We start from the raw sequence: 16,918 nt of genomic DNA on the forward strand, positions 1-16,918 counted from the left end.
TCTTTTTTCTCTCTAGGAAATACTTAAAAAAAACCCCAAAACTATTCGTTAATAAAAACACCCATAGTGCTTATCCAATTGCATCTTGCTCCTTTTTTCTGCTGCTGGAAACCAGGAGCACTGTTTCACTAGGGGCTTGGCTGGAATTACTCCCTTATTTGGGATGGAACAAACTTTCCACCATAGTTAGTGGCAAATATTCGCTTTAACCTCTTTTGAAAGCCAGAAAGCATTTAGCAGGGTGGGCAGAAAAACATCTCCATCCATTGGGACCAAACTGGTTACTTCTGTTTCACAGGTAGAAATCCAACACAGAGGTCAAGGCATGCTTGGCAGCTCCTGCCTGTTGCTTGTGCAGCTGATAACTGGTCTACCTTTGCCAGAAATATAAATCTTGCCACCATTCCGATTGATTTAGATCCCCGGTTTAGGAGTCAGTTGCATTATTAAAACCAATGAGAGCTCTTGGGGCTTGCAGAAACAGTCCAGTTAGGGTTTCACAAGCTGTCACATCTCAGCCAAGTGGTGGAGCACACGCCAGTGCAGATCTGAGATAAAACAGCGTTGGCTTCACCCATGCATTTCCCCCCTTACATTTGTCATGACTTTGCTATTATACAGCAATTCAATTTTGGTGGCTCAGCTTTGCATAAGGGCCCTTAGGGACCAAGCACAAATGGTTTTTGAGATCTGCAGGCAGGCTCTTTGCTTGAAGGCAAAGGATTTTGTATCACGCCTAATCCCCTGCAGACAACTGAGCATACACAGACCCCATTATAGAGACTGAGCCCTGGCTCAGACCTCTGCACATCAGCTCACAGCAGAACCGCATCCTGGCTGAGTTGCAAAAAGCCTCCAATCACCAATACTCAGAAAAAAAAAAAAATCACTTCCAGTTTTAATGAAATGCATTTCGAGTACCTGACTTCCAACCAAAATAGCAATAGTTTAAACACAAGAACAAGTGGCTGTAAATGAACACATGGGAAGCACTAAGAGCTTTGGACTATAGCGACCTGAACATCAGCCCTGAGATGCCAGAAGGCTTTGCTGCCAATGCAACAGCTTGCTTACACCTGAGATTCACTGGTATATAGGCTAACTGTTGCCAGGTACATGCTGATATCACTTTTTTTTTTTTTCTCTGAAAAGCAGCCAATTAGGCAGCAAGCACCAGCAGTTTATGCTATCGGTCCCTGCCTGCTCCATGCCCAGCGGGAGCAGATTGGGGAGGATGCAGCCTGATGACGAAGCTGTCATCCCATGCAGGCATTGCTCCAGCAAGATTGGTACCACTCCTCAGCACGTTCGCATCTCACCGTAGTCTGGTCCAGCCCCACAGCCAGCATCATCCTTTCCCAGTGCTAGATCTGGGGCTGGACAGTTTAGTTTCTGCTGTGGATACAGTGAGCTGAGAGAGCCAACTGAAGCAAGTAGGGGAAAGAAAGTATGGCCTCAAATGAAATGTCCTCTCAGACCAAGGTTTAACCACATAAGGGTGATTAAAGTACACTTCACTCATGCCAAGGTGAATTTCATCCCTCCCATGTGAAACCTGCTTTTTAATCCAGCATCTTCCCCTCCTTCCTTCTTCTGCCATGACATTCTCTCCCTCCCACAACATTTTTCAATTTTGATTATATGTGTGCAATTGCACCATTTTCTCCTCTCCTGAAGGTGAAAGGGCGCAAAATACCCTGCCATGTAAAACCCTGAGATTTTTCGCTTCCTCCCAGTGCATCCCTGATCCAAGCCCAGGTCTTAACGCTGCAGCTGCCTGTTTCGGTGCTGTCATTGCCTCGTGTTTCCCCAACAAGCCACTTCAGAGAGTCTGAAAAGGGCAGCACAGCTCCACTACATCAAGGAGATAGGATTAGATCTAATCTTGTTTATCAGCACAATTAAGGCTCTCATTCAATCTTCTTCCCAGACTCCAGAGGAGGAAAGAAAAGATCCAAAGCACTTGGCAACTCTGCAGAGGAATTAAAAGTTCACATCAAAGTCACTGCAGTCAGGATGAGTGTCACAAGTCAACAATACCTGTTTCAACTAGAAATCCTGTGTTTTCTTTTGTATACAGAAAAGGCAGAAAATACCCGTATCAAACTTCCATTAGATAACCCCCCAGCCCTACCCCTGCCACGACTGCAGCAGCACGTAAAAAAAAAAAGTTTCCAACAGCACCAAATGAGCACAAAGTAACATGAAAGGCACTGGCTCAGAATTCAAAGTCCTCATCGGCCATGTCGATCGCCCAGGCAAACTTCTCTCTCTGTGTCTTGTTGTAGATCTTCTCAATGGGCACACCAAACTTCTTGCACCTGTACAGACCACAGGACAGCAGTGGGAGATGTGCTACCCATCCCGCTCTGCTCCCACCACCGCGGTCCTCTCCTCGGGGTGCAGCATCCTTCACCCATGCAAACTCCTTAGCCCCAAGCTCCTTAAGAAATTAACTTTGTGCCACTGCCGATAAAGACATGCAAAGTGACCCCATCTTGCCCTGAGGAAGGAATATCCTGCAAACAGTTATTTGCAGCAAGGGAAGCCTTAGCTTTGGATTTTGCTGGCCTCCCCCAACATCTGAAGGGCTTGGGCAGGTTCCTCTAGGCAAAAACAAAGTTTATTCCTTTCCCCCAAAGGCTTAGGCATGTGTTTAACCCCCTCCCCAGGCAGGACTAGGTGATCTGCATGTCTCTAAAGGAACATTTGCCCCATAGCATGCCCAAGACTTACCAAGCTATGGTAATCCTGGGGTCCAAGTAATTCAGCTTGGACGTGCCCAGAGCTATCTGCTTGTTCTCCTCCTTATCCGTGGCCTGGACGTTCAACTTGGCCAGCTGCTCTTCCAGCCGCTTCAACAGCTTCTTTTTCTTCTCCACGTTGCTGAGGCCAGAGAAAGAGCAACACAGCATGTTAAAGGGGAAAAGAAGCAGTAGAGGTAAAATACAGAGCGGTTCTCCTGGTCTGCTGTTGCATGGGAGCCTGATGGGAAGCCAATGAGCTTCAGTTCAGAGTAGTCTCTACACTCACATTAAGTTCTATAAGGCCTGAGCCTAGAAATAGTCTAGAACAGCAGAGTCAAAGACGCCATTCAGCACTAACCTATTTCTCAAGTACTGTGACCTGATAAGACACTTTTATAAAAGTTATTACCACCAAGGTTGGGCAAGCACAAAAGCCAGCATCCAGCAAAGACAGTCTCCCTCAAATCCAGGCTCCAGGAGCAACGACTATCTGTGACAATCTGCTCTGCATCTCACTGACACAGGGCATGAGCAGAAAACAAGAAACCCCAGAGTAAAACATAAGATACAAGCCTTGTTTCTCTCCTCTAGCCTCCTCCTGTCTCTGACCAGGAAATCATATTTAGGCTCTGGGAGAGAGGGGCAAATTTGGAGAGCCCCCATGCAATGACTACTGCAGAGATCAGATAGGCCACAGTCCACCCTGCAAGTGTCCCACAAGAAGAAAAAAAAAAAAGAAAAAAATTGCATCAAGGCCAGTCTGTGTATCCCCAGCTCCAACCTCAAGCTAGGCATCCTTTGCACCATGGCATTTGTAGGATAATTCCAAGCCAGCAGCTTGGGTTGGAGTCTCAGTATTCAGCGAGGTGTGTCCTATCACAAAGGAGCTTTTTGCAATCCTCCTGTTGCAAGGAACCACCCACAAGACCTCCACCCATCTGCCAGGCTGCCATGGGACAGGAGACCCCTGATACCCAGCAATGGCATGTTGGTTCTGATGAGCTGCACGTAGGGTGTTGGACCGCGCCATCCCCATCCATAGGGCACAGAGATCCCTCTGCAAAAGAAGATTGTAAGGAAGAGTCACTCACGCTTCTGCTTTGGCATCTTTTGTGTCTTCGAACTCATCTTCAGCTTTTTTCAGCTCTTGCTGGGCTTCCTCAACCTGTTGCTTCTTGGCATCGATCTGTGAAGGTAAATACAAAGTCAGCCCGTGCTCCTGTCCTCCCTGGAGGTTTCAGCTGCCTCCCTCTTTCCCTTTCATTTGCCACACCACTCCTCAATTTCTTAGCAGCCTTACTCCAGCCCCAACAACTTGCCCCTGCAGCACCTGCTGGAGCTCAAGCATTTCTTAGCATCTTGCTAAAGATCCTCACAGCACCGATACCAGAAATACTTGCAGCTCTTATCTGTTCATCTTGCCCAACTGCCTGAGACCGACTGCCTCGTGACAGTGCTGGAGCCCTTTGCAAAGTCCCAAGCTCACCAGCAGAGTGTGAACAAAAGCTGAGGACAATTAAAAGTGGTAGTTTGAGGTATTTCCATAGCAGACCTCTGAAATTTCAACTGGTCCTCCTGCAAACAGCCAGACAGAAAAAACAGTTTCCCTGGTCCCAAGCCAACTGTGTCAAAGCTGTACCATCACAAAAGGCACCCAGCTTGGTTTGTAGACACCAAGCGATGAGAACAAAAAAAAAAACAACAAAAAAAACAAACCAAACTTTGTGCCATGTGTGTTTTGTCCAGCATTTGAACTTACCCCATCCCCTTCTATCCCTGGGTTACTGATGTCTCTGCACTGATTAAAAAAGCCACTATTCCTGGTTCATCCCCTGCCACGCTTGATCAATGGGATCCCTTTAGGCATCAGGTTATTCACACTCCCTCTCCCCATCCTGCCCCCCCCCCCCCCCAAAAAAAAAAAATCAGAGGTGAGATCAGGTCTGGGGGCTCTCAGTTTGGTCTGTCTCACCTTGGTCTGGAGGTTTTGCATCGACTTTTCAAAGGTTTTCGGTGTAGACCTCTGATGGTTGCATAGGATGGCCACAGCTCTGTTAGCTCGGTTGTAGGAGAGGAGCTTTCCTGCAACACTGTCTTCAGCTGGAAATAAAGAGAAGCATCACTATGTCTCCTTTCTGGGACTTGGGGAAGGCAGGGAACAGACCAGAACAACAACAAGTTGTTTGCTTTTCCCATCCTTTGTCAGGGAAGACCAATACTGGTTATGGAAATTGGTAAAAGACACTTGAGCATCACTGAAACTGATACTGTGCCTCATCACTCATGTATCCGAGGCAGGCAAAAATAATGCAAGCAACCAGCAATACAAGGAAGGGGGAAAAAGAAAAACTCCCATCTCGGCTATCAATTAGTCAGACTATCACTGAGCAGGTAACTATTTCTCACTTAATATGATTCCCAGCCTGCTGCATACCCCCATAAGTTACATACCACCCTACAACGTGGTGTATCACCTGCCGAGGAGGGGCAAACAGTTCTAGGGACCCCAAGGCAATGGAGGGACATCGCTGAGGCCATTGGCCGCACAATGCAGCTGGTGATACCACAAACGTTGTTAGTAACTCACAGTTAGTGAGTGCCTTGAGCTGCTCCTGCAGGGTGATGGAGGCATTGTAGGTCCTGAACACTTTGGCACTCAAACCATCCATCAGACTCTGGAGGTGTCTGTTCAAGATGGATGTCTGAAGGAAGACAGAACAGAGTCAAGGGGAAAGGAAGGAAGACAACAAGCAGAAGCCAGGACAATAAAGCACTTGCTTTTCAGACCGCCTTCTACCCAAGCAACCAAATTAGGCATTAAAAAAAAAAAATCTCCTGTAGCTTGCAGATCTACTTGTTGGGTCAGGCCCTAATCTACCAAGAACTGGCACAAATTCCACCTAAACCCACAAAGAATTTCTCTGGAAGTCAACAATTTCTGCCCATCTATGTCCAAGAGGACAAATCTCGCATCCAATATTACATCTCACATTTATCATGTATGATATTCTCTGTTCTACGGACCACATGGGGCTGCAGTTGGACTGCAAATAGAAGATGCTAAGAAGAGACACCTGGGATTTGGAGGAAGCCTTATTTGTACCAAGAAAGCCTATCACAGATAAATCCTATAGAACCAGAGAGGAGCAGCCTCTTCAGAGGAAAGATGGGCAAGTGGCTTTGTAGGGGATGCAGGCAGAGGGGGAGCATGGGTGGCAGCACCCCATATCCCATACTGAGGAAGAGGAGGGAGAATGTTTTTGCAGGGGATTGGCTCAGGAGGGAAGGCTGCAGCACATCTCTCCAGCACCCCTGTGCTCCGGCAGCCTCTCACACTTCTGCTGAGCCTGGCCAAGGCGTGAAAGCATCGAACAGCTGAGGTTTGACACCTCCAGCAATGCCCCGAGCAACATGTGTGTGGGCAGGCTTTCCCAGGCTAAAAAAACCCAACAGGCAGATGATTTAGGGGAGGGAAGAAGAAAACCATCTCCTTAGCAGGGACACAGGTTACTCGTGGGTGCAGGCAGGCAACCAAGCCTGCGTTCAAAGAAGCAGAGATGCTACCAGTTCAGAAAGAGGATAGAAAAAAAAAAATTATCACAGCATCCCAACAGGGTGTTCAGTTACAGTGGTGTTTCTGGAGGGGAGACAGTTAAAACCAGGGTAAGGGATGACACTGATGCAGCACCACAGCCTGGGAGCCTGCAGGCTGGCCAGGGATGTCAGGGGTTTGCTTCTATCCCCTGTGGGCATTCAGCACGTTTCAAAAGCTTAGAGGTGGCAACTCACATTGAGCCTGTCAAAGAGCTCGTCTGCTGGGTCCTTGTTCTTCATGAACAGCTGCAGGTTCTTGAACACCTAAAGAGGAGGAGAGGATGGCCCTGGTCAGGCAAATTGCTCCCAGACATCTCCATCTGCCGCCTCATCCAGATAGACTCCGTTTCAGACTTGTGTAGTACACACCCTACCACACCACCAACCTTCTCAACTTCAAGGGCTGCCACTGGGACCTCAAAGCCACCGGTTCCGCAGGCTGTTTTCCCCCATCTCTGCTATCCCTGGCACTCCACCATTAAAATCGTCTATCCCATGGGCAAAGCAAAAAAATAAGACATCAATAAGGACAGTTCAAGTCCTAACGCCCACCAGTCAACTGAGGATGCTCCAGCAGGAGGCAGGACTTCTCTCTCGTGGTTCATGGGCTAGAACAACCTTGAAAGCCCTACCCCAAAGTTTCTCCCCCATCTCCAGGACAGGGTCAGGACATGTGCATCCTCATCAGCCAGCGCTGTTGCATCTCACACACATGCTGCCACCGTGGTGTTAAAGCACAGGAGGCCTCTTTGCAACAGGTTTCAGACGCAGATTTGGGACTGAAGGCCACTGAGTGAACCGACTCGCCCAGCTAACCCTGCACCAAATTGTCATGCCAGCTGCTGCCTCCATTTCTGCCCCACTCACCAGCTTCTCCACCGACACTTTGTTGTAGTAACGGATCGAGTCTTTCCCAAGGAAGTCGAACTCCACCACGTGCTCCTGCCCATCCAGCTTGGGGTGCAGTTTGATGTGCTCCACGCGCAGGGAGCAGCAGCCAACCGTGTCTGCAGTCTCCCCTTCCTCCTTCTCATTGCCGGCTCGCAGGGCCAGCTGGAAGGAGACGGCAAATCATCCATCTCAGCCCACTTCAATTCCCTTTTCCAAGGTTATTAAAGTGGATGTGGACACCCAGGGCTGGTGGGGGGGGAAGAAAGGTTTCTCAGGACAGTGCCTCACTGAATGGCTACTGGGACCCTGGTGGAAACCAAGCAGTGACTGCCTCCAGCAGGAGATTATTTCACTGCTTTAAGGAAACCCTAAAATATCCCCCCCGAATAAAATTATCCAGCTCTCCAGTAGGGCCTTTGCCATCACACAGAGACACACACGCAGATAGAGTCCAGGAAACACAGTACAGCTCCTGCACTGCCACACAACTGCAGCCTCGCACAAGCATCAGCAGACAGTAGGAGTCACCATCCTTCATGATCGTTGCCAGATACCTCATGAAGAGCAACCCTGGCTAGTACAACCAGCAGACACCAAACTAACTACAAGGTAAGGTAGATCAGGTAAGCTAAGCCCAAACCTCAACTGGGATGGGGGACCTGGGGGCGAGGATGAGGCTGCAGAATACCTTATCGATGAAATAGAGCGCCACTGCTCTTTGCCGCTTCTTCATCTCCTTGGACTTCCAGTCGGCTCGGTACTGAGCACGGATTTTGTGGACGACATCCTTCAAGCGCCGGGCTACCTCATATTTCTGCCAGTCCTTCTCCCCCTGGAAAGAGAGGCCGAGTTATTTTCACCCAGTGCCCCATCTTCCTTCCACCCCTACCAGTCAGACCCTGTTCTGGGAACACCTCCAGCATCTAAATACTGCTCAAACCCTCTTGTTTTCTTGAGAAAAGTCTGTAAGTGGAAAAATCAGAGCAGAAACAGCTCGTCTAGGGTTTCTGTGCCCTCTACTGGCTGTGCTGGACTCGGGATCCTGGCCAAGTCTGAGCTGCTCATAGTCTGGAGGTGTTTTCCACCAGCTAGCAGCCAGCACACAGCGAGTGAGGAGCAAAGTGGTCAAGCATTGCGTGGCCGTGGCCACTGCTGCCTGGACACCACCAGCATGAAATAACACAATGCACTTGCTCAGTTGTGCCCAACTTGCATGCAGACTCCTTATTTGCTTTGAGGGCTGGAAATAGCTTTAAATCACCTTTCCTTCCCCACAGTGTTCACTGCCTCCCTCCCACGGCACTACAGATGGTGATCCTATCTCTCCCTACACTCTATTTACTGACACAAAGTAACTCAACCCCATAGACTCTGGTCCCTGGGGACCCTCTCAGCCCCTGCCTGGCTCTCAACAGCCTTCCCTGGACACACATGAGCAGCACAGCTCAGGGCTGGCTCTGCCAGTAGCAATCCATCCCCTGGAATAGGCTTGATGCTTAACAATCATCTCTGTCCTTTTCCCTTGACCACCCAATGGCACACTGATTAATTTAGTTTACCCCCTTTTTTTCAGGGGAAGAAAAAAAAAAGTACATTTTTGCTGACACACCACATCGCTGCGTTCCCCTGATCTTTCCACCTGGCAAAAAAGCCAGTGGCCCAAGAGGCAAAAGCTACGTCTCGACAGCAGCATCACTCCAACCTTCAGCTTGGAGCTGGGGTTCAGCATGATGTACTTCAAAGTGTTCTGGATGTTTTCTGTCCATGAGGCCAGCCAGGTAACCGTGTTATCGAAGCGCACCTCCTTCCACTTGTGCCCTTCTGGCGGCTCGGGGATCTTGGAGTCCCTGCGGGCAGAGCAGGGTTGCAGCCCTCAGACCATGAAGAAGAAACAGGTCGTCAGCTAAACTGCTTCTTCACAGCGAGCCAAGGATGGTCAACACATTGCAGCATTACTTACAGAAAACATACAGCCCGCCCAAAATCGTTCCACAACACAAGCAGGTCTTTATCTTTTGTATGCTGGGGACAACAGGAGAACTTGCTGGGCTGGTGGGGAGTGTTTTGAATCAAGGCCACAAGGTCTTCATATGGGTGGTTTAAGACCAATCCAACTCACATAACTTAGAGGGTAAACGCTCTTAACCCAATCACTGCTTTTCCTCCCTCCAGTGACTATCCTGATGCTTCCAGCCAGCATGAGAGACCCATAAAATGAGGAGGAATGGCTCATTTGGAAAAGGAGCACAGGAGAAAGAGTACAGAGTTGTCTCTTCTTCAAAGGGGCCAAAGGAGCACTGCGGTGTTTGCAGTTGGTGTTGGGTGAACAGTGGGAGCACCAGTGAGATGGCAGCTGCTGACCAGCTTTCTGGCCACCGTACATCCAGAGAAACTAAGTGTCACACCTAACTGCAAAGCAGACATCTGGAGGTGACCAGGAGGTGATAACAGGGCTCCAGCGAGTTTGAGCCTCAGGGTGTGCAAAGCAGTGATTATAGGAGATAGCAAAACCCCACGGTAGCTCTAGGCAGAAGAGGTGTGGGGCTGCTTTTGGGACTGGGGTAAATGGCAAAAGCTCAGCTCTTCCTGTGGCAACTCACTTGCCGCAGTTGATGATGACATCTTCTGGCATGATCCTCTTCTTCAGCATGCCCATTTTGGGGTGGTCACCGCGGCCACGGAAAAGCCCCGGCGGCTCAGTTTTGAAGTTGCCTATCTTCTCCCGGTGCCCATCAAGGATGCAGTACCCATACTCCTCCTGGATCTTATCTGCTTCTTCCTTCAGTTTCTGAAACAAGGACCATGCCACCATCATCCCATAGGATGACCAAAATCCCATGACTTATGCCTGCCTATCGCTACCCACCTTTCCCTGGAGAAAGCAAGGCTGGAAAGGCAGAGCTCAAAGGGTTGGAGGAAGAGATGAGCATGGGTTCAAGTCCACTCCCAACAAATGGCTCATCTCCACCTACTTTGCAAAACCTCACATGATATGCTGGTGGAACAAGCCTGTGTGCCACCAGACCCTTAGCAAAGTCCACCATCCTCTGGACATGGCAGGACCCCAAACCATGGTCTGAGGATGACTGGTACCCTGCAAAGCCATGAAACGTGCAGCATCTGCCAATAAACTTAATGAAGAGGGGTGTAATGGTCATGGAGACAGAGCTGGGCCAAAGGCCAAAGAGGTCCCAGGTCAGGGTGTAACACCAGAAAAGGAGACAAGCAGGAGCCAAAATACCCCAGCCTGGTCCCAAAACATATCAGCCAGTCCCAGATGTCATAGGACACAGCTCTCACCTGCTTCTCCTCTTTGGAGAGTGCTTTCCGTGCCTCACTTTTGTCCACAAAGTACTTGTGGATCTCCCTGAAGTCACACTTGTCCAGGTCCTTAATTATCTTCTGCTCCTTTGAGGTCATCTCCTGAGCAAGGGATAAGAGGGATTAGGTAAAGCCAGGAAGCAAAAGGGACTCCGCACAGAGCTACTGCCTATGCCTCTCCTTCACAGAAAAAGAAATGAAGACCCACACTCCAGTTCTTCAGAAAAATCAGAAGAAAGCAGCCACCCCAGCTATCCTAGCCACATCCACCCAAGGGCACACAAAGCTGCCATGCCAGGAGGCCAGGCTGCCCCTGGACACGTAAGCCTGCACCCACAGAAAAACAAAACGCAGCCAGCTCTGGGGTGGAACAACCTCTAACCTCTGCTGTGGAAAGAAGCAGTCCCCAAGCATGACTGCAAGCAGCCTGCAGGGACTGCAGAAGAAGCACCAAAGGTATTTGGGGGCTCATAAACTCGCCCTAGTAGGGGTCTTGCTTTTATTTGCGGACTGAGCTGGGGTGCTGTGGGACCACGAGGTTAATCCTTCAGAGCGACACGTGCCCCAAGCCATTTGTGAAGGTGTTTGCAAGACCCAGCACCTGCTTTCTTAGGTAGCATCACTAAAACTCGGAGAGAGCACAAGTGCCAACGTGAAGCTCTTGAGGATGTTGCAGACAGCAAGCCCCAGCCCAAACCCACAAGAAGCAAGGAAATAAATCATAAAATACAGAATCTCATAATTATATGATTATAAAGAACTAAGCCACAAAAAACCTCATCCCCTTCATCCCACACTGCAGCCTAGGGATGACAGGTTTAACGCTGAGTGTTTAATGCGGAGGACAGACAGCAAGAAAGCCCTCACAGGGAAGGTACCTTCCTCCAGTCATTGAAGAAGTTGTTCTGGAAGATCTCCTTGGTTGTGTATTCGTGATCGAGCATTTTAGCATAGAATGTGGCAATTTCCTCCGTGGCCAGGCTCAGCTTCAGGGGTTTGCCTAGGAAGGGAGAGGACGTTTAGCATCAGTTGTGGGGACAGCACAACCCCGCAGCCCCAGGCAGTTTTTTGGCCAGTCCCCATGCTCACCGCGGTGCCAAAACAGGGACAAGGGGTGAGGACAGACACTGGCAAGCCTTCAGCACCTCCCTGCACCAGGCACAGCCTCGCCTGCGGATCAATACCCGGAGCACTTGGCACAGCGGGATGCTGTCACAGCCCATCTGCAATCACACGCTTCATTTTCTTTTCCAGGAGAGCAGAAATCCTGATTTATGTCAAGGTCACTGGGCCACAAGGCTTTCAGCAGCCACCATGTCATGATGAGTCCCAAACTAATGGCTCCACAGGACAACACAGAAAGATTTGCTTTCAGACCATGATCACTTCCAGGACCATGCTGAATAGCCAGGATCCCACTTGGAGAAGTTTCATCTCAAATACTTTCCCACACAGATGGAACAATCATGGGAAGCTCAAAGCTGAGATTTGTGCAACAGATAGAGATGCAAGAGCCTCTCATGGTTGTCCAGTGAATCTTGGATCATTTCTTGGAGGTGGCAAAGCCACTGTCCTCTCCTGAGCACTTTGGCTAGAGCAATGAAATCCAGTGAACTCAAGGAACATCTTGGCTCTTCCTAGGAAACCAATACTTTGAAATAGCTTTTCTAGGCAAGCTGCAGGAAAAGCTGCAGAGCTCCAGGAGACAATTCAATTCTACCTGCACCAGACACTCTGGTGTTTGAGGTTCCTGACCTCCACCTGAACTGCAGGGCATGGTAGGTCACAGCCTTATAGCAGCCCCACAACAACCTACACACACCACCAGCTCAGCCATGGTCCCTTCCTATTTGGGGTTGCTGCCTGTCCACAAACACTTTTTCATCCAGGAACGGTGACACCTTTTAGCAAACGAGCCAACGTCACCCAAGATCCCAGACCAAAGCCATCAGCCTAAATGCACGCAACACAGATGGGTCTCCAAAAGCTCAGAGGCAACAGGGAAGGTCCAAACCCTACACAGGACTACATACAGCTGCCAGGGCTCCTCCTCATAGATTCAAAAAAAAAAAAAAAAAAAAAAAAAAAAAAAAAAGGAGTCTCCAACAGCCCCATCGATGTCCCAGCAGTGCCCTCTGGTGACAGCGTTCCCAGACACCTCATTTCCCCAAATTACCCATTTTTTTCCTCCCATAAGAACCCCACAAGGAATAAGAAGCCCCAGTGAGGGGGCTGAGGAGAACCAAGATCCCATGGGACCGCAGTCCCCTCCCATCTCCAGCATCCCTTGGCCAAGTCCCAATGTCCTTCTTGCCTCCCTTCCCTTGATCTGTCAGAAAACAGTTCAGGAATGGAGCCAAGAGCAGGGAGGATAAGGCAGCCCAGCAGGAAAGGTGGGAAACCAAGGAGGATGGCAGAGACCTGGATCCATCCTGCCAATCTCTCAGCCCCTCCACTGGTGCACCGAGGTGCTGTAAGGCGATGCGCGGTGGCCCTACGGACAACATCGGGAGCCATGACCGGGAGCTCGGAGCAGCCCAGCCAAACCCTGCAATGTCTTGGAGGGCAAGTGATGTGTCAGTCACTGAGGCCATGGGACAGGCAAACTGCAGCTCTCGAAAGCAAAAATCACATTTTCCCAGCTTGCGGAGAAACCATGCATGAGCTGACTTAAAGCTCAACCCCAAAAAGCATCTTAATGCAAAAAAATTGTTCTTTTTTTTTTCCTCCAGTCCATCTTCACAAGAGGTACGCAAGGACTTCAGCGAACAGCATCAAGATCCATTGCTTCCCCTCCAAAAGCTTAGGGTCCAGCCCCACACCACTGCATGTCCTGCAGCCAGGAGAGGCTGCGAGCTGAGGTGCAAGTCCCAAATCCACACACAGTTGCATTACAGCACCCTAAAACCAGCTGCCGGCACCCTGTTCGGGGAGCTCCGCATGGGAGGGGATGCATGAAACACCCTGCAATCATCAGGAGCTCATTAGCTTCCCAATCACCCCATAACTCCTACCACGTGCAAAACCCTCCAGGTTTAACCCAGGGTTCAGGCTTTATCCAACGGGATATTTAGGCCCTTTAATAATCTGTGGTTCGCAATACTTCCCCCCAACACATAAGAGAAGATACCGGCTCTTCAGCCAGGCAGAGAACTCCACATGGTCCAAGTCCCATCGCAAGGCAGACGTACCATCGTAATAAAACTGGACATCATCAGGCAGCGGCTCGTACAGGGGGACAAAGTAGGGTCCTCGGTGCTCCAGCTGGGTCCACTTTACCCCATCTTCTTTCTTCTCCTCTTCCCACCTGGAACACATGCACAGGGACCCATGAGAGCATCCCAAACCCCTGGGGTCTGGGACCTTCTCCCAAGGTCACCCTGGGAAGATGTTCTGTGAGCAGTAATGGTTGCAACAAACCCCAGGTGAAATCCTGTTGTCTCTGCTACTGCCTCAGTTTCCCCATTCTTTCAAACAAGGAAGACTGCAACGCAACCTAGGGAAAGGTGTCCTGAGGAAGGGGACACGGTTGGTGCGGTGACATGGAGGGATGCAGGGGGAGAGCGAAGGGATGGATCAGTCAACACACAACATTCATGCCTACTTATACCTATGATCTTAATGCAAATAAGATTTTAATGCGCCTCTCCCCACTCCAGAGCAAACAGAATCTTAAAGTCACAGCAAGCCTTAGCTGTGAAATGAAGATTTAAAAATTTAAAAAGAAAAAAAAAAAAAACGTAGTCAAAACACCCACCCTGAAGATCAGGAGAACAGCATTAAAGAAATAACCCAGATCAGGGGCAAAGGAAGAAGTCTGCTGGAAGAGCGTTGCTGACAGCGCTGCATGGGACAGGCAGGGGATCTGCACCCTGCAGCTCAGCGCCAGCCTGGCTGGCACTGACCTCTTAACCCCAGCATCTCTGGAAAAAAAACAAAAACAAAAAAAAAGGATTGCTGGGAAAACACAGCAAGATTTCATCCTGGGGAAGAAAAATCCCAGTGTTTCTCGCTCAGCAGTGCCCCGGAAGTATTTCCGATCTTTCTCCTCCCCACGGGAAGCGTGGTGGAATAAATCAATCGCATCAAAAGGTGCACTGTGCCAGGAAAACATAGAAAAAAAAAAGATATTAAAGAAAAATCAACAAGCTACAGAAAACCTGGCTGAAAGCATCTCAGAGACAGGCAGCCGTAAGAGTGATTTGTGGGATGCTGCAAGGGCTTCATCTCTCCTCCCAAACCCACGCCATCCCCCATCCCGGCAGAGCATCGCCCGCACTCACCTCCTGCAACCCCCCGAACCCGACCGGAGGCAAATGGGGGTGAGTCGGGGATGACGAACCCTTCGGCCAAGCAGCGAGGAGGCGAGACGCCGGTACATGCCACCGCCCGCAGAGATAACGAGGCTGGCGGGTGCCTGAAGTCACCCCAAGCATCTCGCCCTGGCACCCTGGTACCCACGGGGACATGGCGATGGTGATGCTCGAGGCATCGCCATGAGAAGCCACCACCGTGGCCAAGCAGTCCAGTTTGTGGCAGTCCCCACGTGCCAGGGCAGCGCAGCCTTATGGGAAATGTAGTCCTGCACGTGTTTCGGGGCAAAACTACGGCAAATCGAGCTGATGCTACGTACCGGCCTCTCGCCTCCACGCCAAGCTCCAGCCCTCCAAACAAGGCATTAATTAGCAAAAAAAAAAAAAAAAAAAACCAACCAAAAAAACCCAAAAACCTGCTTGGTCCCACTTTGCATGCCACCCTGTGCCTCACAAAAGCCGTCCCGAAGATCCAAGCACCCCTGTCTGGGATAACACCCTAACAGTTCCCCACAGCCTGGGTTTGCAACAGGCTCCAAAGCATCCAGCCCCCTAAATGCTCCTTCTCTGCCCCCGATATTGGGGTGCTCTGGGAGAGAGTGACACCAAGTGGCTAAAGCCACTGGTCCCTGTCACCCTGAAAAAAGACAGCATCCATCAGCCCCACTCACACATCTCCTCCCCATGCTCTTCTGCCAAAAAGCTTGCCTGGGTTATCCAAGCCCTGCTGCAAAAGGGAAAAAAAATAAAATAAAATAAAATATGCAGCCCCTTTATATCCTCTACAGCTCCCTGATATGGGTCCCGCTGTCTTGGAAGCTGTTTTATTACAGGGGATTGTACAAATCATCTTCCTCCACCAGCCATGAGCATCTGCCTTCTCTGGCTGGGCACCAGCAAAGCTATTTCAAGAGGAATACATATTGTAAGAACAAAAAAACCGTACTATACAAATACTGTTTTGTATTCAGGACCTCCCGTTATCTCTCATCCCTTTCCTCCTGCCAAGAGTGTGAGTTCAAGGCTTCAGAAAATACAGCAGAGCAGTTAAGAATAGTAATAAAAAAAAAAAAAAAAGAATTTTCACAGTTTCACCCTAAGAAATAAAACTAAAACCCCAATTGCATCAGCGTTAGACCTGCCCAAGGGCCAAAGGCATGCAGGATGCTTACCATTTCCACTTGTTTTCTGCCTCTTTCTTTTCTTCCTCTTTCTCCTCCTTTTTAGGCTTTTTGTTGTTCTTTTCTTCTCCTTCTTCCTTAGATTTCCTTTTCTGGGTTTTCCCTGGGGCGTTCTCCTCTTCATTCTTCTCTTTGCTCTTCTTCCCCTTCTTTTTCATTTTCCCCTCAGGCTTTTTCTCCTTGATTTTCTGCTTTTTCTCTTTCCCTGGCACATCTCCGGTCCCTTCCTCACCCTCCTCCTCCTTCACCCTCTGCCCAATCTCTGCACTCTGTGTCTCTCCCCATCCTTCATCCCCTTTCTCATCCACCTCCTCTTCCTCCTCTTTTATTCCTTTTCCATCTTCACTTTCCTTTCCCACCCCATCTCTCTCCCCCAGTTCATCTCCCACTCCTTTCTCTCCTTCCTTCTCATCTGTCTTTTCCACCTCTTGCTCCTCTTCCAACATTTTTTCCTTCTTTATTTTCTTCTTCCCCACCCTCTCCACCCCCTCCAATTTCACCTTCTTGCGCTTCTCCGCTTTCCCCTTCTGCTTTTCCCTCCTGTCACCCCGTCCCCAGGTGCTGTTGCTTCTCCCTCGCTTGGCTCTGCCCCGTCCCGCTGCCCGATTCCTGCCTTCATCAGCACCCTCCTCCTCCTCCTCGATGCCCTCCATCACATCCCCAAGGCTTTCCTCAAATTCATCCTTTTTCCTCCTTCCTTTTCTCAGCGATCCCTTTCCCTGCTGATTCCTTTGCTCTTGCTTCTTCTCTCTTTTCCTTTTTGAGTCTCGGGCATCCCCTCGCTGCTGTGGGACAGGGGTGTCCAACTCCTTCTCCTCACCCTCCCTCATAGTGGTGACCCCCAAATCCATCTCTAAAGCCTCAGGCTCTC

The 16,918-nt window shown here is 49.7% G+C and overlaps 1 protein-coding gene across 3 annotated transcripts; it reads right to left on the reverse strand.

Annotated features, from left to right (window-relative positions):
* Positions 1–877: 877 nt before the first annotated feature.
* On the reverse strand, positions 878–16,715 carry TOP1MT (DNA topoisomerase I mitochondrial). 3 transcript variants are annotated; one of them, XM_052788360.1, is made up of 14 exons: positions 16,039–16,715; positions 13,745–13,860; positions 11,432–11,553; positions 10,533–10,655; positions 9,833–10,020; positions 8,935–9,079; positions 7,921–8,064; positions 7,209–7,394; positions 6,537–6,605; positions 5,335–5,449; positions 4,720–4,847; positions 3,839–3,933; positions 2,737–2,886; positions 878–2,321 (listed from the first exon to the last, which is right to left on the reverse strand). In XM_052788360.1, exons 1-14 carry the CDS (start codon positions 16,698–16,700, stop codon positions 2,219–2,221), a joined length of 2,346 nt encoding a protein of 781 aa, XP_052644320.1. In that variant the 5' UTR covers positions 16,701–16,715; the 3' UTR covers positions 878–2,218. The 3 variants fall into 3 exon arrangements, with proteins under 3 accessions (XP_052644320.1, XP_052644321.1, XP_052644323.1); XM_052788361.1 differs by lacking the exon at positions 16,039–16,715 and adding an exon at positions 14,837–15,082; XM_052788363.1 differs by lacking the exon at positions 16,039–16,715 and adding an exon at positions 14,311–14,479.
* Positions 16,716–16,918: the final 203 nt, after the last annotated feature.

Source organism: Harpia harpyja, chromosome 5 (genome assembly GCF_026419915.1).
Source record: "Harpia harpyja isolate bHarHar1 chromosome 5, bHarHar1 primary haplotype, whole genome shotgun sequence".
Lineage (NCBI taxonomy): Eukaryota > Metazoa > Chordata > Aves > Accipitriformes > Accipitridae > Harpia > Harpia harpyja.